Consider the following 22,936-nt stretch of genomic DNA (forward strand, 5'->3'; position numbering starts at 1 on the left):
TTGATAATACTAGTACTTATTATCGCTTACTTGCCCTCTGGCCCTGGATATTTTAATTAGTTTCCCTTCCCTTCTCTCTTTTCCTTTCCTTTTTGCCTTTCCACGCAGCTCTTCTAATCAGCAGCCTCTAAATTCAGGCGACTCTAACTGGGACCTCATAACCTGTGTAGGTCTTCAAGGAGGGGCCACTATACGTGAATTACTCCGAAAATATCAATACGGTGCAGAGGTCGGACTTATCAAAAGCCTCCGACTGGAGTGATAAGGAACTGACTTCTCCGATGCAAAAGCGACAGTGGATGAAGCAAAGAATGGCAATAATAGTGGACCCAAAAGTAACGAAGGCCCACTTATTTTTCCTTACGGAAACCAGGGGCAATCAAAAACGACTCAGGGATGCAATGCAAGGTGAGAGGGTTAAGCATATAGATAATACTAGGGATAAGCATTGAACGAGGTTCAGATTGTTGTCCATAGAACTAACTTTCGAGCCTTCCTTACTCTGTACTGGGGTTGACACTATAGTATCTTGAGTTCATGGGAATACTCTTCCTGAAAATGATACGCTATACCATTTCCGATAACGAGCACCTGGCAGCCCAATACCCTGAATAGAATAGTAGATGCCAAACCTTTGCTGTGCTAAAGTATGTACTCAGTCTGGATTCTACTCTTATACCAAAGAAGACTAGAACATTGTCACAGATCTGTAGAAAAATTTACTGGCAAGAACTGTGACTGCAGAGCAGTGTCTTGTAATAATATATCCATTATCCGCAGAATCTTGCGGGGAAGAGAGTTACGTACTTACTCCGTACAAAATTCTATATGAGGGAGGACTAATCTAGAGTACCATGGAAATTTGCCAGTTTGCTGTTTCAGCCGGAGTTTTGTTTCCCAAGGTAAAGACGTACCGTACTTTGTTCCTCGGTCGCGTATACCAGCCAGAAATTCTCCTAAGTATCGCCCTGCAAGAGTCTTCTTCAAGTCGTCAATGCATCCACTAGTCCCCGATAACCGTCCGCTTCTATATTTAGCCTCCATAGTAAGCTTCTCGGAGTCTTCTAGTAACAGTGGAGCTGCCTCTTACCCCAGGACAGTTGGAACAGGTCGGATACCTTCACTGAGGTGTTCTCAATCCTCGGTGGGGACTACTGAAAAACCTCTCTTTCTGGTGAGAACCAAGACCAAAAACGGAATTTGTGGTACAAATGGATGGTTCGCATACCAAAGTCACGGGATTTGATGGGCTTCAACACTTCTATATTTCAACTTCACCTTTTTGAGCCACAAACTTCTGTTCTCTCCATCGGCTTGAACTGGTTGCATAAAGGAACTGAGGTCTGGAGATTGAATCCATTAAATTCATAGGACAAAGTAATCTATAGCTACAAATCAAAGGCAATCCCTGCATTACGGTGGGGAAAACGAAGCCGAAACAGCTCATGACAGGAAACAACCCGAGCCTCCCGTGACCTTAACCTGTATTCACCTCATGTCATCAACTTGACTCTGGATTTATGATAGACAGTCCGCTAGCCGAGTACGGATTTTAACCAATCATCTCACAACAATCGCCGCTCCTTGGCCCTAGCTTTATTCTTTTCTATGCGTGATTGTCTATCATGGCTCGTATCAAGTTTACTGTGCCTGCATCGGCTGTTCAGGTACAGTCCGCTCGAGTTCTTCACGATAAGAAGAGCGCGACTTCTACCCGGAAGAAGATACAGACTGAAGTTGAGAGTTCGACTAAGTCGGCCGTATCTAACGAGTTGTCTCTGAAACAGCAACAAAGCTTAGAGATGGTACAAATTATGCTACATGTATCGGTAAGTGTTTTCAAGTCAAATTATCTTGGATACTTGCTTACAAGAGCAATGAATAGTTTGGGACATTGTTTTATCTTCGGTGCGTGTCGCTGGCCGTGTTCCCTAATCGAACTGCCATTCTCATATATGCGTCATAGGGAATTCTTACCACTTCCCTGCTTCGATGATCGAGACCTGAAAGAGGCTCAACGAGAACGCAGATATTCATACCGAGAATTTCTCGACTCTAAATCACGTCATGGCAATAATGCAGGAGAACCAGATGTCGCATTCGGTAATGGAAAGCGAGGCCAGCCACTCAAGGTGATGATACGCGGTACCGATCCTAAGGCAGACATGATACTTGATGTTCTGGTACGATCTGTGGATCACTCTTGCCTCTCCCCTCATTATCCCAATACCCAGTCCCTCTGCCTTTCCGTAGGCGTTTCATTAACTGATGTAGGAGAACGGCATCTTCGACGCTTTACGCAAGAATATCCTTGAAGCCATCCAATTGACTATCCTTGTGGACAAAGATGCGCCGCAAAATGTCCTAGAGTCATATACATTTTCTTTCAAATATGCGGGAGGATCAGAAAATGTGGACAGTTGCCTAGAAAGCTTGTCGATAGACCCTGTGGGTTACGTGGCTGACATGAGATCGGCACAATCAGCCAGGGTAGGGCTGGAAACAATAGTCAGGCGTTTGATAACACTCAGCACCTTTCTACCTACTCTGCCTAGTACAGTAGACCCCCGAGAATCACAGAAACGATGGCCTAACTTGGTATAGATAAACGCAACCTGGGAGTCAACCTGTTCTACACGGAAGACTGCCCTTCTGATTATGAGCCTCCGGGCTTTACTACGGCAAACAACGACACCATAAAGTATCCGCTTAATGAGAACTGGAGAAAGGAGACTCAGTCGTGTGGGACGATGAACAGTGGATGGCATACGTGAGCATGTCCCGTACTTGCCAAATTACTCCAACCTAACGAGAGCAGTGTTGGACTTAGGGTGACATCTCTCAAATGGACAGGGCCAGACCCTGAGGGATCGGAAACACTACCAACGGTACCTTCACAGATCGAATACACAGATGAGGTTTCAAGGGCAGATGATATTGGTTTTGTCGACGAGCCGAGTGATTTGTGCCGTATAGAAGCAGGAAATGGCGCCGACTCAGGTGATCATCTGGTTTTGGACCGGTCATTAACGTACCATGACGATAGTAGCTTTCAAGAAGCAACTCAAGATATTGCTGATAGGCGAAAGCTACAGAATATGATGCAAGTGGGTGCTCCTGCATCTTGCTAATCATAACTTCGTTTATAATACGAAAGCTGATCGAAGCAGACCCAGGGATCTACTTACTCTGATAGTGACCTCATACCAACACAGCCAATCAGCACTGATCTTGCAATCGAGGATAATTATAATTCTACACCACAATTGGACTCAAGGTGGTCTCTTCCAGAGGAGCGGGTTGCAAAAATTAGAGAACACCTACGTTTGCAAAAACCGACATTCGACCTACCTCATTCTGAAACCCAATCTCAGGGCCTGGTTAGGTGTCAGTGTGGGTGGAACGGGGAAGAAACATATATGGTACGTTTATGGGGGCGTTGAAGAAGCAGTTGCTAACGTTGTCAGTTAAAATGTGCCTTCTGTCGCACGCGTCAGCACTTCCTGTGCTATGGGTTCGAGGACCCGAACGACCCAAAAGTTCCTGACGTTCATACTTGCTACAAGTGCTTACTGGGGCCAAGTGATACCCAGTTACTCCAGGAAATGAACAGCCTTGTGCTCCTGAGAAGAGCTCTGAAAGTCATTCTAGATGAGGGATTTCCAAATAAGATCTCAGAATTTACACAAAAGCTCCGTAAGATGACCCAGAAAACTGTACTGAGATCAAACTAACTGTGAACAGACTGTAACGGACAAACCATTATCCAAATAACCGATATTTTGAAGAAAAAGGGGTTCATTCAACCCACACCCGGCTATAAACTCAAGGGATTTGCCCGACGGGGGTTGCCAAAGTATAGCATCCCACAATCAGAGAATGTACGTCAAAGTCTAAAGAAGGAAATATTTCACCCCATGGTGAAAATAAAACATTTTGTAAGTTGCATACTTGTCTTAAAGTGGTAGCAAAGGATACTGATGATCATCATAGTACGCCTTGAAGAATCCGAATTGTCCGGATAGCCTAGATCCAACTTCAACCAGTCAAGAGCTTGGCCCCATCGATGTCCCTACTGTTCAAGCTGGGAACGTGCCATTCGAGGGCTCCAGGCTGAGAGGTCATGAGAGACAAAATTCCAGCGGAGGCCCGCAAGATCTGCCTCAAAAGAGCCAGGATCACAAGAGAAAGTCGTTACCGGACTGTGATAAAAATGAGAGCTATGAATCCGATGACCTTGATAAGAACGACCGGGCTGCAGAGGAGCAACTGCATAACAGCTTCCTAACTGATGAGAGCATGAACTCGAAGGCCAGGGGATCAAGCCAACGAACATCAAGTAGTCAGGAACCTCGACGTAGCGGCAGGAAAAGGCGTAAGATAAGCAACTACTCCAAGCTTATCGATGTTGGGGCCGAGACGAGCGATCATGAGAGCATCTAGGCTGAGAGAATGTTTCTGAAAGCACAAAGTGGCCATCTTGGCATTACGCTGTCTTCTAACAATTGGGGAGATAGGGCGCTGGTGTCGGACCAAAAAAGGAACGAAAAACAAAAGGGCACTCAGGGGCTTGCACCATAGTAAGCACTTGAACAGGGCGTCGGAGGGAAGTGAGGCAAATGTGTTTTTACTGAGAATTACCTTCATGAAGGCTGTTCTTTAAAGGCTGAGGCTTGGCCGCCTCGGCAAAAGCAATCTGCATCTGATGGGTTGTTCTGGAGGGTGTCCAGGGAAGACTTCAGACAACCCCAAAGCCTAATACCTAGTTTGTATTCTACTTTTGAGTGTGGGCTGTTAAAAAATGGGTTCTATAATTGTGCAACTTGTATCAGTTAGGTCGCATATTCGCATACACGATGTGCTTAAACCGGAAAACAATGGGTAGTGGTCCAACAGAAACGAAGTGCCATTGGGATATATTCGGCAACACTGAAGATCTTTTAACATCACGGTACTAAATGTCTCTAGGACCTCGGTTACATTCATGTGTCATTGGTGTAGGATCATCCTGTAGGGCAGATATGCTTTCTCGGACGTTTGCTGACATTCGATTGTGTGTCATTAGCCTGGAGGGAAGGCGATTACATACGTTGAGAGGTTGAGATCTTTATCAACTGCAAGGCACACTTTGATGGGCCCGGATCAGCGATTACCCCTTGCAGCGCAATCGTGCATGGGGGCGAATCAAAAGCTAAGAACGGGGTATTCTGATGGGGTACTCGTCAGATTTGAAATCACAATGAGGGGCATGAGAAGGCCTGAGCTCAGCTGATCCACGCCTGTACTCCGCCGCTGTACAGATATTGTGGGCTGTAATTGATCGATTGTTGCTATGTTTGGAGTACTCTAAAGTGGACGGGTGGGATCCAAGCCACCCTCTGTGCGCTTGATCAGGTCCTTGTCGATTATACTCTGTATTGTAAGGGATGTGGCATACTTATAGATCAACCGAATGAGAACTGGAACCCAAAAAAAAAAAAAAAAAGAGAGAGAAAATTAACGTTGAAACACAAGTCATCCACTGGTAGCGACCGGCAGTTACGAGCGGCTCTTTTCCAAGTCCATTATTGCGACTGCTTGAAGCTTTCAATACATTGGAATCAGACCGTGGTTGGACACGGAATAGTGGCACTTTTATTTTTGGCGAAGGAGCAATTTGACACTGCCGAGTAGAGTGATCGCCTGTCAGTGTCCGGTCAGTAGCGAGCAACTCCTTTTTGTGGCTTCGTCTCAGTTCACTCCCCGCGTGGGGAATTGGCCGCCCGGCAGTCCGACGGTCGAAGGCGCCATAGACAAAGGTGTTTTTGCTTTGGTTCTTGAGCCCCTATTGTCGACTCTACTATCAAGTGTTTACGTGAAACACAGGTAATTTGTCATTCTTAGTTGATCCCCTATTTTTGTTCTGCGGAGAACCCAACTGATCCCAGCAAGCTGGATAGAGAGAGGTGTTGGTGTCTTGGCAGATCGGCACTATACACGATAGACCATAGGACAGACCCTTGATGCACGTAATCAGGGCAAAATGCGAACAGTTACTAGTTCTGCGCCTTATGATCTCACTAACGAAAGCCCCCAGACATTCTGCACGATCTGCGAAAGACGCTCGGCGACCGTCCGCCTGAGCAGCGCATTTGACACTAGTACGGGCGACCTGTATATCCCCTGAGTTTTATAGTATGTACATACATACATACACTCTTGTGGCTGCAGCGGATGAAGTAGGGGTTAAAGTTTGCAAGTTCCATAGCTTGGATGCTCGACGCCTATAAGATGGTCTTCAATGCCGAAGAGCATCTCTGTGGAGTAGGGAGCTTTAGACTAATATGCAGTCGCCAGCCTGAAACCACTAGTAACTAGGCAGGTTCATGACAGCACATCTTTGCCTCTCAGGGGAAAGTGAGGCCTAATGTTCATTCCATTCTGCCATGGGAATAATTAAATGGACTCGGACTATTGACGACGATCCCAGCATCTTTGGGCAACATTGGATCGGCCTTTCAAGGTTGGGTTTGAAGCACATGCATGTCAAGCACCAAAACCCGATCATTAGACGTAAATCCCCTATTAGAGTCGTGCGAGCATCGGCGGGGAATAGATGGTTCGGACGACAAACCACATTGTTCCCCATTAGTGTAGGACGACGTATCCGATATACTCCGCGGAACGGTGATCACTGTTGGAAACCTTTGTTCGTCTGAGATGGGACTATTGAATGGGGGCACTGGTGACTCCACCGATATGACGGCTAAGAATGGCATTGGCGCGCGGGATGGTGATCAACATTGGTTGTACTCATCGGGGAGAATAGAAAGACGGCAGAGGGTCGTGGCGCGGCTTGAGGAAAGTTAAAGGGTATTTTCAAGAGTTCTTCACTCTAGTACGTAGTTCGGGATCGAGCCCATGGATCGAGTGGTTGTCAGAACGGGTGGAGAATCGATAGTGCTCCTGGGTAACCCCTTAAAGGGGTCTTGACTCTAATGGGTGGAAATCATGGCTTCGGCGCCCCTACCGTGCAAAACCATACACAATCTATTGCTTTGTTATACCACGGAAGGTTGTTGGGAATATTGAGACCAAAAACAATACCATTGAAACTATTAATGTTATTTCAATGGAGACCGCAACCTTTGCTTAATCATAGCCAAGGATTATTGGGATTGTCGGCGAACAGCCGCGTGGGAGCTGCACGTGCCCGCCTCGTGTATGCCGCGGAAGATTGATTTGAATTTTACTGCGTCAACGTCGACGGTAGTAATTCTCCTAGAAGGATTTCGATTTTAGGAAGAAGAACGGAAAAGAACCGCTACAAATCAACCCTTTCAAGGAACGTCCTAATCATGCTTGTTGTATTAATTGACCTTGCATGTGTACCCAAACCAAGAAGAACCTACCATGGTACTGTCCATATAGATACGCATAACATGGGAAACATCTCGAGGTACCTTCATATTCTATTCAGAATGAGAGACTGCCCCACGAAAACCATTTGTCGTGGTACACACGTCACTGGAAGGGATAATTGACCACGACTTTACTCCGTACTAAGTTTTCTTTTACGTGAGTGGTGGTATGATGGAATGGTGGTCGCCTACTAAGTATTACTAGTAAGGACTCCGTAGTACGTAGTGTACTCTGTCGGTTTCTGGCCGGTCCACCGCGCTAACCCAGAACCACTCCTGACTTGAGTACAATCGATGGAACCATGGGTGGTGCCTGTCGATAATTACTGATATTGTCAGAAGCTAAAGCAAGCACTATCGAGTTGTGTACTCCGTACTATGGACGCCGAATTTAAGTTGGCCACCCCCGTTTGTTGTTTGATGGAGCTTATTCTGTGGCGATTTCTCTCTCTTCTTATTCGGGCTTTATTGGTATTGCCCTCAATGCTCCACCAACAAATGTGTAGTCCCATCTGAGAGCACACACTCGATGGCGTAGAGGATACGTGGATCTCCCTGTTTCGGGTTCTCCATAATAAATCGCGCGTAACTGAGTTGTTGGTCCATGCGTGCTTTTTAGATTGCCTGGGGGCGTTTTTTTTTTCTTTTCTTTTTTCCCTTTTAATTTTTTTTTGGATACTCTTTCCCATCTCAGCCCCTTAAAGCTAAGATTAATTTAATTGTACTCAGCGTTCTAAATCCTTTCCCACCCCGTCTCCAGCTGTCCAAATGTAATCACAACTATAGTGCCTAATAAATATCCTAGGCTCGCTCGCGCGGACTCTTAGTCTCCGATCAATTTCTTGTTTTATTTGCTGTGATTTTACATCATTAAAAGGACGCCCGTGACCCGCTCCCGTCAACAATATTTGACGCTTTTCTTCCTAATTCTTGCCCGGGCCAACACTCTCCCCACCTTTTAGAACCCCTGTTTGCTGCTCCCTTCGCACCAGGGACCTGAATATCTCCAAACTGGATTTTGTATGCTGTCGATGGAGTAGTGGCGATTGAGAAATGAAAAGTTGCTCGTGATCGAACCGACAGCTTCTCACCGACTCACTGTGGGGAAGGACACTATTTTGGGGTTGACAAGTGCGAAACAAAAGCCCAATCCAGGACCAAGGGTAAATAAATAAGAAAAGAAAGATAAATCAAAAGCATATCTATACCCACGTCAGCCGGCACCTGAGACGCATTGGGTTACACAAAACCTCGTCCTCCTTCGGTGCAGCATTAGAACTTCTTGTTCGACAACCGCCGCCAGTGACATTCGCAATTACTGATACAACCGGTTTGAGTAAGGCGGAAATTTCAGAACAGAAGTTCAGGTGATCAAAGCTTCAAAAGATGCCCCAACAAACCATGACGATACCAATGCGGACATCGAGTGTAAACGCGGTGTCGAACGGGATGCATATGTCAAATGCTAGCCATGAAGATTTGAGACGCGAATCAGCGTCAAAAGCTCAGAAGATATTGGGTACGACTGAAATTCCTATACCCCAGGATCAATCCCGGCGAGAAGACAGAAGATCGCGAGGAAATAGCTTCATGAGAGCCCCGGATATCAAGTCGAAGAAAAGCGGCGGGTTTGCTGCGTTTCCTACTCCAACACCCGAAGCAACTTTACCACCACCACATCTCCGTGTTCGAGCATCGTCCCCGCTGCTTGGGCAGGAGTATCGATCACAAGATGCTATGCCACCGCCTATTCCTACGCACTCTAAAAGGGTTCAGCAATCCGGCTCCTCATCTACACTGTTTTCCTATTTCAATTCTCGCAATTCAACTATGGACTCCAATCTAAGTCGCAAGACGACAAAAGATTCTATAGCGACGGAAGAAAAGAGTTTTCGGGCGCAGAGCAGTGTCGAGCCACGTTATGGTTTGAAACAACCGAAGGGCCCTATGAAGGAGTCGAAACGGAAAATGCGCCCACCCAGAATAGATCTCTCTCTCCTATTCCCAAAGCCGCGAGTGGATGCTGCCCCCCTTCTGTCGCCGCAACGATTGGTGAACTCGCCGTCTGCAATATCAATGACCTCTGAGCATCCCGCAGTCAAATCGAAGAATTTTGATAACCCTGAAACTACCAAGAGAACCACGAAAACTACTCCTTCGGGCCACGAAACCAAGGGTCATCAAGCTACTGACGTCGCTAGCGAGTCTTCACCGACCTACGAGTCAGGTATCACAAACTGGCTTGATCCTTCACTTGAAAGAACAGTGCGCACCAGTGAGATGGATATGGCTTTGAAACGGTACAGTCAATTCCAGAAAACTCCTCAGCCTAGTGAAATGGCCCGGTCTAGTCAGTTGCATTTACGGCCACGGGATCGTGAGCAACCACAAGCAAGTGATACCAAGTCTACAGGGAGTTCTTTGCGAAAAGTTCCATCTAATAGCTCCGGCGGGGGATGGAGCAGGGAACTATACTTGTCACCCAAATCTTTCTCCCGCCCACACAACGGTCGTGTTTCTAACTCGTCGAGCGCACGGCACGCTGACTCACGCGAGAACCCCTCTGCCTACAAGAGTTCAATGTCGAAGAAGAGCAGTAAAAGTACTCTGAAAAATGTGGACCTCAACAAATCGAGTGTGCTTTGTCTTTCATCATCAGAAGATGAAGACGACGAGGTGGAAGTGCCAGCCAAACATGACAAAAACATAAGAGACAGCGTAACTACCTACGGTGAATTCGATGCTGAGATATGTACAGCTTCTGCGGCACAAACCACGAAAGGAACACTGAGACGAGTTGAGAGGCCTTACTCTATGTCAGCTAGTAGCCATGGGTCTCAGTCTGTCCGGCGACAACAGCAAACTATCTTACGAAACCCATCAATGTCGTCTGCGGGAAGATCAACCCTTGAAACGAGGAGTCACCGCTCGAGCGGCGTACCCACGATATCAGAACCAGATTTCCTCAATATCGACCCTATGGCTAATCAAGTACGAAAACCTTCTCAGAGGGCACGTCTCCAGCAGAGCCAGCAGAACCGCAGAAGCCGAGTTATAGCCGTGACGAGGCAAGAAGAGCACCTACTAGAAGCAATGAGACAGCGGAAAGGCAAAATAACTCCTAGTCTTTTCCATGAAGCCCGTTTCCAAGATAGTAGCGAGCCTGATAGAAATTCTATGCTCTCGGTGCCTTCGCGGGACTCATTCTACGGGTCCGACATCTCCTTCCTTCGACTCAGCCCTGGGCTACCTCCTAATATGCTACGGAAAGATCAAGGTGCAAACCATTTTGATAAAGACGGCTCCATTTCTCAGGGCACGGCTTCTGATGCAGAACAGAAAACCACTAACTCGAGCGCGTCTCCTCGAGTTAGCTTGATCTATTCGGAAAGTCTTCCCTCGCCAGCAACAAGTGGGGCTTCCCCATTGACACCGACTCTTCCTATACATCGCTTTTCTCCGCTCCCATCACAAAAGCCGCCCCCACGCAATCCCCCTCCGGCTATACCATCAGTTCAACGGCGACATTCGAGGCGACGCACAGATAGTAGTGAAGCCATCGTTTTAGGCGACTCCGAGGAACGGAAGCCCGAACCAGACGAATTCCCGATTTGGGCATTAGGATGGGGAGGTAACGATAATGTCAATCTGACGGCAGTACACTGAAAGTCCAACTGTAACCGGTCACCTTTCACAACACTCAGGTCTTTAGTGCTGCCATGAACGAATCGCTCATCCGCTATTATATCTCGAGGTCTTATCATTGATTGATACACCTGAAACACGCGTCTCACACTTTCTCCTACTTATACCATACACTCTTTTATCTCTATCACTATCTCGCTCTTTGATCCTTTCCTATCTTGGTTGATTACCTACCATTCGCTGATCTATACGTTTCCTTGTTCTTTTTTACATACCACACAATGACCGGCTAGACGATGCCGTTTTCTTATATAATGTATTTACTGCTCACCATGTCCGTATGCACAGGAGGAAGGAATAAGCATAGACCAATCCAGCTTTCTAAGTCCATATAAAACTTATCCATGAATGTAAATATGGTTCATGTTTTTATCTCTAGTATCGCATGTTTTCCTTCCGGTTCCGTAGGCCTAAGCGTAGTAAATAGTGGATTACTACAGTGTGTGCAGTATACTCGGTGAGGGATCAGCTATTTCCGGGATTTGGTTAGGATATATCCCTTACATTTTCCTTCTCTTGTCCTCTAGATCAGGCTCCTTAGTCGAGAGGCACAATAGCCATGACCCACTCAAGCACTCGAAAGCATACTCTGCTTATGGTTTTAGGCTCAGCCACTCTATGCCTCCAAGCTAGTCACAAGCCAAAAAGCTCTCACACGATAGGGTTCTACTTGCGATAGCTCTTGCATGTCTGCCGATCTCGGAATGCAATTGAGTCAAACCGTGGAGTTTGTATTTGAAACGAAACTCATATAGAGGGGTTACTCGTATATGCAAGGGAATAAGTTGTTTGCGGTTTCCTGGTACAGAAAGTATAAAGGTCGCGTGAGCTGGATAAATGATAGATGATGGGCTACCAAAAATCGCTAGTTCATTGGTACATAGATTAGTACTCAGTAGTGAGCAGAGAACTTTGAGTAGTAGTCCCGTGGACATGGCCTGTGAACTGAACCTAGATCCTTTTTCTAGATAATACGTAGCTCCCAAAACAACCCAGGAAATAATGGGTGTTCGATTGAGGCCTTGGATGTCCTAGGATCCATTCATTTTAGTGGGAAACTAAAAAAATAAAGTAAGAGTCATAGAGGGCTTTGTTTGAAAGCTTATACCCGGCACTTTTCTTCTCGAGGACAAGTTCTTGCCAGTGCCTTGTACATGTGTAAACATACATTGTGCTGAATCTCGATCTCATGCACGGGAATAATGTGAAGGGGCCCACCGCGATCTATCGGCCAGATACGACGAGGGTGGCTTGAGAAGTTACAAAAATTACCAGCACTTGTAGCAGTCGAGGCGTGTCGACCCAAAGGGGCACTGCATTCTGCCCGATTGGAGGTTGATTTCTAGGCAGCTGACGTCAGAGTGCCTTCAAATGGGTCCAAAAAGCAAAGTCGATGCAAATCCAAGGACTTAATTCCACTTCTTCTTGACACCAACCATGGAATGAAAATCAAATGGCTGAAAAGAAGGAAAACTAAACCAACCACTAGAGTTGAAGACTCCACACCGCTAAAACTAGTTAAGCGCCGCATCACGTTCAACATGAAGGAATACGAATGCCATAACCCGACCCCAGATCTTCTCTTTTATTAGTAACGGCTCGTACGCCTCTCAGCTCAGATCCCCTTTCATTCTAAGTCTACGCTTTGTTTTCTCTCCTCTTTGTCTCCCGCCAACCACCCCCTTATCTCACTGTGAGTTATTGTTTTCCGAGCCATCTTCACGCCGGAGTCGAGCTCCACCTGGGTCCCATTTGTGCGAACGCGCAAAGGACCTTCTCTAACTCGGTCGTGCGACAATCCCCCTCTTAGCGACTTAACGACCCAACGCGCACGAGTCGCATGTAACACCCTCGGCAAACATCAGACGGCCAGCCCCTATCGACTTGCGGATAGAATTCTTGAGAAAAGGGGTCTATATTAATTGATTGCCTGTCCCGTTCTTTCATTGACACGAAGGAACCGACCGCAGGCCGCCTGAGGAAATACCGACCTTGCCAAATTATCAACATGGGAGAAAGCGCACAACGCCCGTCGTCAGGGCCAGGGCCAGTTGGGAAGAACTTTTCATGGATTCTGGTAATGCTCTTGGTGTCCCGGCATCAGCCGCATGGCTGCGCGATTATGTCCATTTCTGGCTGACTGTACGTTCCCTTTGGCTGCAGTTAACGGCACAGTACACTACATTTGTGCTGGTATGTTGCCCACCTTTCCAAGTACCCTTGAAGGTAGGCCGTTAATCCACAGCTTCCTGCACAGTTATTACACTATTCACGGGTGATGCCGCCAACTGATGGCAAGCGATATCTCACGTCTACTGCGGTTTTTTTTAACGAGGTTGTGAAACTTGCCATCTCCCTTACCATAGCATTATACGAAGTTTCCAAAACGGCGCCCCCATCAGTTCCTGCGACATCCCTTTTCTTCTCCCTCACGGCTGCTGTTTTCTCTGGTGACAGTTGGAAACTCGTAATCCCCGCAAGCCTCTATACACTTGCAAATTCGTTACAATACGTCGCTCTTTCGAATTTGCAGGCGGCACCCTTCCAAGTAACATACCAGCTGAAACTCATTGCAACCGCCATTTTTAGCGTGATTTTACTGAACAGGAACATCTCACTGCGCAGGTGGGGGTTGCTGTTGCTCCTCCTGGTGGGCGTTGGGCTTGTGCAGATACCCATTAGCAGTTCCGGGGATGTTTCTCTCCAAGATGAGGCAGCCGCCCATCATGCCTTTCCGCGGTCGCTGGAAGAATGGAAGGCCTCCAAGCTGGATCGGCCAAATCTCCATAAACGTTCGGCAACGTATGAGGGCATTGAGGAGGACATGATGACCGCCTTTCCGCGAATGAATGCAGTTGTTGGTCTCTTAGCGACTCTTGGCGCGTGCGTCGCATCCAGCCTTGCCGGTGTATATTTCGAAAAGGTACTGAAGGATAGTGCAAAGTCGACCTCGCTTTGGGTACGTAACGTCCAACTGGCCGTTTACTCTGTATTCCCCGCACTTTTCATTGGTGTTGTCTTCTTGGACGGCGAAAAGATTGCCGCCAACGGCTTCTTCGGGGGGTATAATTGGGCCGCCTGGTCTACCGTGGTTGCTCAGGCAATCGGAGGGATTGCAACATCCTTCTGTATTGGCCATGCATACCGAGATGCGAAGAATGTTGCTACTGCTACCAGCATCTTTCTCACTACGTTAGGAAGTACCTGGCTATTTGAGTTTGAGCTCACTGGTAATGTACGTCTTGCGTAGCATTTTCTTGAATGGACCCTCCGTGGAATCTAATATGTGCTAACCGGCCCCCCTCTAGTTTATCCTCGGAACGTTTGCAGTGCTTGTGGCTACCTATCTTTGCGAAGACCCGAGTTCGACTTCCAGTACCGGCAAGCGCCAGGGGCCTCGCCCGCCTCCGATTCGCATCGACCAGTATGAGAAAGAATCCAAAAGCGATGAAGTTTCACCCGCGTCCCCTCCACGGAACGAATTTTCGATCAAACTCCCCGGAACGCCGTTCCTGTCTGATGCCGGCCTGTCGACCTCTAGGCCTACATCACCAGGCCATGTTAGGGTTAATGCAGCTCGGACCGCCAGCGGTGGCTATTTCGATAAGCAGCTACGAGACCAGTGATTTGACGATACGGATACGAACTCAGATTTGCATGCAGTGTGTATACTACGCTTTGCGTTTTGACCAAGTCCTATGGGAAGTAAATAAGCATGGATAGAAGCGAAGCGTTTTTTGTTTCATCTTTAACGTCGACATATTTCTCGTGTATGTGGCTTTTGTTTCTGTCCTGTTTTCTACCATCTTCGTCTCTCATCTTCTCTCCTCCCCACCCCTTTCTTTTTTTTTTTTTTTTTCTAAAAAACAAAAGGCCACTGAACGTCATGTTTTATGTTTTAGTATATATATGATCACCCTAACCAGACGTTCGGTTGTGTAACAATGTATAAGTGTATATCGCTCTGAGGCTCTGAATATACCCCTGACAGAGACCACTTGCGCCAATCTAACTGTCATACTGCTCATTTTCTGGGCAGCTTCCCACGTGCTTGTCAGTATTTCTGTGATGGAAAGCAGGTGACCTATTCTCCCGCCTGTAATTGAGTAACCGTTCAACCTTTTTCAATCAGGTTATCTATTACTCACCCCTGTTTACTCGCAGCCGTCTTAGCATCATGCGAAGAAAAGCTTGCTCGCCCTTCCCTGCATCACGCCAGAGTACTTCATATAGAGGGACGGGGGGTACCCAGCTCCATACACCCATGCGCTCCAATTTGCGCACTGCTCTTGATCAAAGATTCGTCGAAGGGGCTCGAAACTCGTCATCTCTAGGCGGATCTCGCAGAGAAGAGCTTCCTATTAGTACATACGGGCCGGAGGCACTATGCCGTGATGACGACTTGCTTTATGATGCATTCGGTAAGTAAGCTCAACAGATATTGCATTGACTATATATCTAGGATAGAGGCTAAATGTAGTGGATTAAGATTTGGAATTGCTTGCACAGTCAGATAAATCAGCGAGGACTCGACAGTCTATCTTCTCAATTACAGACAGTCAGTTGCACAAACGCGAGGTGCCCCAGAATGGCGCCCCAGCTCTGGTCTCTCGATATTTTTGCGGTAGGTTTTGAGTCTGCGACTCAATGTGGATGTCAATACCTCTAACTTATTGCACTGAATAACACGGGTCAGATAAACCTCATATCACACCGCATCAAAGTGTAGCATCTGGTTCCTCAGACTTTGAAATAAGGTCGCCTTCTAGTCCCTTGCTCAGGCTACAGGCTGAGAGAACCCGGCCATACGTGACACAAGATAGCGATTCCAAAGGGCGCCACCATGATCATCAGCTCTGGCCTGAACAATTCGAAGAATCACACGCTGCTGCGATTCTAGAACAAAGGACGCTGTTTCAGGACATGCCCGTGTCAGTTCGAGGAATCGTTCTTGTGTCTGTACATGAGCTCCCTGATAAATATCGGTCGCTGTTCCCTTTTCCTGCTTTCAACGCGATACAATCCAAATGCTTCCAGCCTGTTTACAAAAGGGACGATAACATTGTGCTTGCTGCTCCTACTGGAAGTGGCAAAACAGTTGCCATGGAGTTGGCCATATGTCGTTTACTTAATAATCTGAAAGACGAGAGGTTCAAGGTCATTTATCAAGCACCCACTAAGTCACTTTGCTCAGAAAGGTTCCGTGACTGGAATAGGAAGTTCCACTCATTAGGTCTTCAATGTGCTGAGTTGACCGGTGACACTGATTACTCACAGATGAGGAGCGTCCAAAATAGCCAGATAATTATAACGACGCCGGAAAAATGGGATAGCGTAACACGGAAATGGAAGGATCACGCACGTTTGATGCAGCTGGTGAAACTCTTCTTAATTGATGAGGTTCATATTCTCAAAGAGTCTCGCGGAGCAACATTAGAAGCTGTTGTATCACGCATGAAGACGATCGGGTCTAATGTACGATTTGTTGCACTAAGTGCTACGATCCCAAATTCTGAGGATATAGCAACATGGCTCGGCAAGGATGCGATGAACCAACATGTTCCAGCACACAGGGAGCATTTTGGTGAGGAGTTTCGTCCCGTTAAGCTGCAGAGGTTTGTGTACGGCTATCAGTCCCAGTTAAATGACTTCGCATTCGATAAGATGTGTAGTTCGAAGTAAGTAGGCACACCCAATCTCAGATTTACTCTGACCACGAATACTAGACTTCCTGATGTACTTGCGATACATTCTTGCAGGAAACCAATTATGATCTTCTGCTGCACGAGGAACTCATCTGTGGCTACGGCAAAGGAACTTGCTCGACTGTGGTCAATGTCCAACCCTCTAACTCGGTTATGGAAAGGACCAAGCACATCATTCGAATTCAGTAATGTAGATTTAAAAAGTACGTAACGAGTTCAATTTTTTCTAAAATACGCGGTTGCTAATCCAGTTTATTAAAGCTACGAGTGCTGCAGGTGTTGCCTTTCATCACGCTGGCCTCAATTCCGGAGACAGACAGACAATCGAAAATGGTTTCTTAAAAGGTCAAATTAACATAATATGCTGCACATCCACTCTTGCAGTTGGTGTGAACCTCCCATGCCACCTTGTGATTATCAAAAACACTGTCGGATGGCTGGACGGCGGCTGCAAAGAATATTCGGATCTCGAGATTATGCAGATGCTTGGTCGTGCCGGGAGACCTCAGTTTGACAAAGATGCAGTCGCCGTTATCTTAACGAGAAAAGAACGAGTTGACTACTATGAACGTCTCGTCTCAGGCTCTGAAAGCCTTGAAAGCTGTTTACATTTGAACTTAATTGACCACCTGAACGCTGAGATTGGGTTAGGCAATGTCACAAGTGTTGAATCTGCTATAAGATGGCTTGCTGGCACCTTTTTATTCGTGAGGCTCAGACGAAACCCAACACATTATCAGTTGAGGGAAGGTGCAAATAGGAAAGATGAAGACGAGATGCTTCGCCAGATCTGTGAGAAAGACATCAGACTTCTCCAAGAGAGTAACTTAATCTCCACTGAACGCCTTAGGTCCACGCAATTTGGTGATGCAATGGCACGTTATTACGTGCGGTTCGAGACGATGAAGACCTTCCTCACGTTAAAGCATCACGCCACTATGTCTCAAATTGTAAGCGGCATACATCTGACCTATAATACAAACTAACAAATGATTTTCCAGCTCTCCGTGATCTCTCAGGCAGAGGAGTTCCGTGATGTTCGTCTCAAGTCAGGAGAGAAGTCGCTGTTCAAAGAGATCAACCGTGGAACTGGCATAATGTTTCCGGTAAAAGTGGATATAGCACTTCCTGCTCATAAAACATCACTACTCATCCAGTCTGAGCTGGGTGCAGTGGAGTTTCCAGGTAACGAACAATTCCAAAAACACAAGTTTGCGTTCCAGCAAGACAGAGGTTTCGTATTCTCACACGTTAATCGGCTTATTCGATGCATAATAGACTGTCAGATTGCGCTCCAGGATTCAATTGCTACCAGAAACGCCTTGGAACTTGCAAGGAGTTTCGGAGCCAAAGTGTGGGATAGATCTCCATTTCAGATGAAGCAACTTGAGCAAATCGGCGTTGTCGCGGTTAGAAAATTAGCAGCTGCTGGAATAACCAGCATTGAAGCTCTAGAGTGCGCAGAGCCTCATCAGATTGACATGATCTTGAGCAAAAATCCTCCCTTTGGGTTGAAACTTCTAGGGCGTCTTTCCGAGTTCCCTAAGTTACGCGTGTCTGCCAAGGTGATAAAAAAGGTATTAAATTTATAAATCTTACCTCGCCGCCGAGCGCGTTGCTAACAACCCAGTAGGAGACAAAACACGGTAACCCCATGAGAGTTCATTTCAAAGCCGAGGTTGCATTTATGAATGAAAAATGCCCAACAACTTTTCAGAGGCGCCCTGTACATGTCTGTTTCTTAGCGGAAACCTCTGACGGATTGATGATCGATTTCCGGCGTATGAGGTTGGTTGAAAGAGTCACCCATTTCATTCTTTTCTCAGGACTAACATCAAACTAGTGCAAGTAAGGTCCAAAGTAGCCAGGAGATACCTTTACACATAGAAATGAATAGCCCAGATCAGTATATCACGTGCTATGCTATGTGTGATGACATCGGTATGCATTTGGTTCTCAAGCAAATTAACCAGTCTGTATTGCTAACTTTTCGAAGCCGGGACTTTGAGATCAGCAGAATTGAGGCTTGCCCTCCCAGCTTCGTTGTTTTCCTTTCGTTCTAGTAAGGAGTCAGATGAGACGAACCAAAGGCAAATTATGAATATGTCACGCCCACGTAGCAACACTTCTTTGCGGGTCAAACCCAATAAAGAATGCAGTCCAGATGGTTTCGATAGTGATGACTCGCTTTTCAATGACTTTTTGGAAGCTGGTGCGATCCCTCATCTTTCCCCCTTCGTACAGTGACTTAGTCTAAGGGTATTACGGGCAGACAAAGCCACAGATTGGGCAGCTATGAATCACATAGCATGCCCAGCGAGTGAGAATAAGCCACAGGAAAGGACGAGTAAGAAGATCAAAAGATCTAAGGAGGTGAAGGATGTACACAAAGCGGAAGAGCCAACCCAGCTTAAAAATGGTAGATGGAGCTGCAACCATAAGTGCAAGGACAAAACAATGTATCCTCTTCTTCCCTCCCCTCACTCTTCTGGATGTGAGACCTAACTAGTTCATAGGTGTAAGCACCTTTGTTGTCAGGAAGGGCTTGAGAAACCACCAAGGGTGAACAGAAAGCACTCTGCTGGAGGGATTGACCGCTCAAATGGACTCAATCAATTGACCTTATCTGCAAGTACCACCAAGAATAGCACGCAGATAGATAATCCCGGTAAAACATGGTTTCAAAAGAATAGTACAAAAGACAATGGGCCACAAGAAATGCCACAAAGCCCCTCACAAGAACTAAGTATAAGTTTGAGAGATGCTGCTTCTGAAGGCCCAATATGTCCTGGCATTAACACTAAGGACTCGTCGAGCGACTATGGAGGTGACAGCTTCAGTGATTTACCTTCGCCATCTGATTTGCTCCTTGGCAGCACCACTAAATTGACAGGCCGAAGTGCTCAGACTGCCAGCAAAGTGCTCTCTTTAGATAAGATTGTCAGAACAAAAGACGATTGGATTTACACAGATGAGCCATGGCTTACACTGCCGTCCTCGCTTCCTGACTCGCTTGTGCATGGCAAAGATGCAATGTCTACCAAGATTGCAGGGACATCCAGGGAATCTGTGCTTGGACCAAGGGCATGGAGTTTGAATGGTAGTCAAGGGGCCAAAAATGACAACCAAACCACTATTGAGACGAATGAGATTGAATATATTGGGAAAAAAAGAAGGCGCTCTTTGACTTCTGGGGACAAAGCCCACGGCAAGAGAATCACGAAAAGACATAAAGATGACCAAGCTACTGAGGCTTCTGCAAGCGAAAGCCAATACCACGGTGCTGACACATTGAGTGACTACAATCAGAATCCTCAGCCTTGTGAACCCACTGACTTGCCCGCCATCTGGGATGATATCGATCCAACCCTGTTGGATGAGTTCAAAGACATTGTTAACTTCTTCTAGAATGGAAACCAGGCTAATGGGTATCAAGTATCCAACACTAATCACAATCGAGGGTTGGAGTGACCTTCTAATCGTACCTACCGACCTGAGATAGCACTACAAATCCCTTTCATATATTCTCTAATGTATCGTTAATCTGTCTCCTATACTGGTATAGCTCCAATTACCCATCATTGACCTGTGTTCATGTTCACCATATCGAGATTGTGATAAGGAGGTCGCTTAGGAGAACCTTACGGTATCTCAATTATGTCATAGAAAAAGTGCATGTTCAAGCAGTGAATTGAAGGTAAACTCCGTTAAGTCCAGTCTGCATGACAACAGAGCACAATGTTTTAGTATCACGTCTCGTCACAGGACAACTTTGTCCCTCCCTCTTCCGTATCCAGCACTCACACATACTCTCTGGTATCACCGCGAGAATATGCTTACAAGGTTACTAATTCTCTTTTTGTCTCTTTCTATGTAGCTTTCTTGTTCAGCGACCTCATTTTTCTTGATACAAAATTATCAGGTATTGTCAACCCATTTTTTAATTGTTATTTTTGTTTTTGTTGTTGTTGTCTTTCTCCTTCGTCCTTGTCTCTTTGTCTGCTATGTTCTGCTTAACGTAGGACAGCAGTTATATCCATACTATACTTGTCTGTGAGGGCCTCTGTCTTGCCTAAAGCCTCTGTGAGCCATGTTTCTCCTTTATACTTGACATGTACGGAGATTTCCGAAATGTTCGAAGCAGTCATGTCTTGTCAGACTGCAAATCCCGTCTTTTTATCAACATGTTTGTGTTTGATATACGGTTCTATACAGCCTTATAAGAGTCGTTTTGTCTCCTGATAACATTGGAAGCCGATACTTATCGCGAAGAAAGGTTTGGATTGATGACACACTATGCAACCATGGGGAAGTTGAACTATTCAGCAGTGAGGCCTCTACTTTTATACTCCATATCGCATCCCTTGAACCAAATACTGAGACCTGATGACTATTAGAGGAAAATTGACGGTGAGAAATTTGCGCGGGTCCTCTCCAGGGACCTGGTGAGTTTTGACGCATGAAATATCAACGAGTCTAGTAATACGGGCTGATTCGCACCCAGAGAAAGCGACTACCAGATGGACCCGGCTTTAAAGCCGCAGCAAGAGATCCTACGTTGGAGATCGACATTGCAAACAAGAAGTTGACAGACAACGATCTGTCTATGTTCATCGATGATCTCCTCGAGTGTATCAGGGAGGAGCTTGCAAAAGTGATCGAGTTCCATATCCAGGGAAACAGCCTCACCCTTAAATCTCTACCGAAGCTGGGCGAGGTAATTGCGCTCAACGCAGGCGAGCTCAGGGAGCTTGACATCTCGAACAATAATATCAATATCAGCCCGAGCCCTGAAGATAAGGCAATGTGGTGCCAGTTCCTCAACTCCTTTAAGAATTGCTATATGCTCAAGAAGCTTGATCTTGGGGGTAACCCTCTAGGACCTGTGGGATTGGAAACCCTTGCTCGTGTTTACATAAAAAGTGATCTTCACTTCCTCGAGGATGATGCTAATGCTATTGTCGAATCTAAGAATGAAGAAAGGTCCTTCATCGAAGATCCGGCTGCGGTGAAGGTCACAACAGGAAAGGAGAGCGAACACAGCACAAGGGGTAGTCGCCCTGGAAAGTCGCCAAACAAGGGGAAGAAGGCTTTGCGACAAAGTTTTGGTAAGTATATACCACCCGAACAACGACATCGCGTAGGCAAACGTTGACTGCTTTATCCAGGCCAGCCCAAATCTAATCCTGTTAAAGGGGCAGCACCTGACGACCTCAAACGTTTCGCCTGCACCCGTGGCCTTCGCTCGATTGCCTATCTCATCTTGTCCAACATTTACATGGCAAAGAGTGGCACGGTGCACCTTGCGAGTATGTTGAGCATGCAAAGAACCTCGGATCAGCTCCTAAAATTCCTTCCCGGGGGCAAATCCCTAGCCTTACCTGAAACCGCACGCAGCAGTAGCATCGTCTGGCTTCCTAACGACACTCTTCCTCAAGTGGCGAGCGAGTTCCTCGAAAAGGCCGAAGCCATCAACAAGATAAAAGCTCGCATTGACTCGGATGATGACCTTTCGGTTGACGATGAGGCCCAGGGACTTGTGAGCACTATCGCCCAGACAAACGCCGAGTCTAACCACAAAATCGACACTGCTGCGCAGAGGGAACTTCAGAACAAGAAGAACACCGCATACGCCAGACTCACGAAACGTGTCCGTATGGAAGCACTGCACGACGAAGGCGTGCGTGGCACAGACCTATGGACCACTGCTCTGCAAATGATGAATGTTTCCCGAATCCTCCTTTGGCAAGGTAAGGACAGCTTTGTAGGCTCCCCAGACAGGGAACAAGGTCAGCAAGAAGACGACGACAGAGACGACCCCAATCCTTCCGCAATACACATCGAAGATATTACTCAACAGTTCGAAGACCTGGAAGCAACAGAAAATCCCAGTTCCCTGGAATCACCTTCTTCCCCCGTCGAAATCCATATTACTGAACCTGGCCGCAAGGGCCCTTTCCACCCCGGCACAGACTCATTCGACGTCAACTTCCCCATCCTTCATTCATCCAACGCAGAGAGTGTTGAGATTCCACTCACTAGAAACGATTTTTCCGCATCACCACAACCGGTCCGTTCAGGAAAGGGCAACACCCGCACTACACCCGGATCCCGAGCCCTCCGCAA

The 22,936-nt window shown here is 46.7% G+C and overlaps 4 protein-coding genes across 4 annotated transcripts; all 4 read left to right on the plus strand.

Annotated features, from left to right (window-relative positions):
- Positions 1-1,534: 1,534 nt before the first annotated feature.
- Positions 1,535-4,619, plus strand: BDV38DRAFT_215119 (putative meiosis specific protein Hop1). The gene is made up of 10 exons (XM_032052692.1): positions 1,535-1,829; positions 1,886-1,908; positions 1,967-2,183; positions 2,275-2,554; positions 2,605-2,770; positions 2,819-3,107; positions 3,171-3,422; positions 3,468-3,696; positions 3,745-3,938; positions 3,994-4,619. The coding sequence occupies exons 1-10, from the start codon at positions 1,626-1,628 to the stop codon at positions 4,441-4,443; spliced, it is 2,304 nt and encodes a 767-aa protein (XP_031908317.1). The 5' UTR covers positions 1,535-1,625; the 3' UTR covers positions 4,444-4,619.
- Positions 4,620-8,801: 4,182 nt separating this feature from the next.
- Positions 8,802-11,066, plus strand: BDV38DRAFT_287924 (uncharacterized protein; the record flags this gene model as incomplete). The annotated part of the gene is made up of 1 exon (XM_032060962.1): positions 8,802-11,066. The coding sequence occupies one exon, from the start codon at positions 8,802-8,804 to the stop codon at positions 11,064-11,066; it is 2,265 nt and encodes a 754-aa protein (XP_031908318.1).
- A 1,486-nt stretch (positions 11,067-12,552) lies between these two features.
- BDV38DRAFT_261858 (putative UDP-galactose transporter) lies at positions 12,553-14,970 on the plus strand. The gene is made up of 4 exons (XM_032056046.1): positions 12,553-13,182; positions 13,269-13,298; positions 13,363-14,340; positions 14,414-14,970. The coding sequence occupies exons 1-4, from the start codon at positions 13,114-13,116 to the stop codon at positions 14,729-14,731; spliced, it is 1,395 nt and encodes a 464-aa protein (XP_031908319.1). The 5' UTR covers positions 12,553-13,113; the 3' UTR covers positions 14,732-14,970.
- Positions 14,971-15,282: 312 nt separating this feature from the next.
- Positions 15,283-21,273, plus strand: BDV38DRAFT_275273 (putative DEAD/DEAH box DNA helicase (Mer3); the record flags this gene model as incomplete). The annotated part of the gene is made up of 12 exons (XM_032057991.1): positions 15,283-15,526; positions 15,940-16,783; positions 16,832-17,013; positions 17,087-17,760; positions 17,812-18,387; positions 18,444-18,598; positions 18,654-18,751; positions 18,807-19,022; positions 19,083-19,269; positions 19,327-19,502; positions 20,838-20,980; positions 21,208-21,273. 12 exons carry the CDS (start codon positions 15,283-15,285, stop codon positions 21,271-21,273), a joined length of 3,561 nt encoding a protein of 1,186 aa, XP_031908320.1.
- Between the last annotated feature and the right edge of the window lie 1,663 nt (positions 21,274-22,936).

Source organism: Aspergillus pseudotamarii, assembly GCF_009193445.1.
Source record: "Aspergillus pseudotamarii strain CBS 117625 unplaced genomic scaffold BDV38scaffold_87, whole genome shotgun sequence".
Taxonomy (NCBI): Eukaryota; Fungi; Ascomycota; class Eurotiomycetes; order Eurotiales; family Aspergillaceae; genus Aspergillus; species Aspergillus pseudotamarii.

Bases quoted from the DNA above. Each gene is read 5' to 3' on its own strand.
- BDV38DRAFT_215119 (XM_032052692.1), top strand. From the start codon at position 1,626: ATGGCTCGTATCAAGTTTACTGTGCCTGCATCGGCTGTTCAGGTACAG. The intron at 2,771-2,818 runs GTGAGCATGTCC...TAACGAGAGCAG, and splicing joins ATGAACAGTGGATGGCATAC to TGTTGGACTTAGGGTGACAT. The intron at 3,423-3,467 runs GTACGTTTATGG...TAACGTTGTCAG, and splicing joins ACGGGGAAGAAACATATATG to TTAAAATGTGCCTTCTGTCG.
- BDV38DRAFT_261858 (XM_032056046.1), top strand. From the start codon at position 13,114: ATGGGAGAAAGCGCACAACGCCCGTCGTCAGGGCCAGGGCCAGTTGGG. The intron at 13,299-13,362 runs GTATGTTGCCCA...CTTCCTGCACAG, and splicing joins AGTACACTACATTTGTGCTG to TTATTACACTATTCACGGGT. The intron at 14,341-14,413 runs GTACGTCTTGCG...GCCCCCCTCTAG, and splicing joins AGTTTGAGCTCACTGGTAAT to TTTATCCTCGGAACGTTTGC.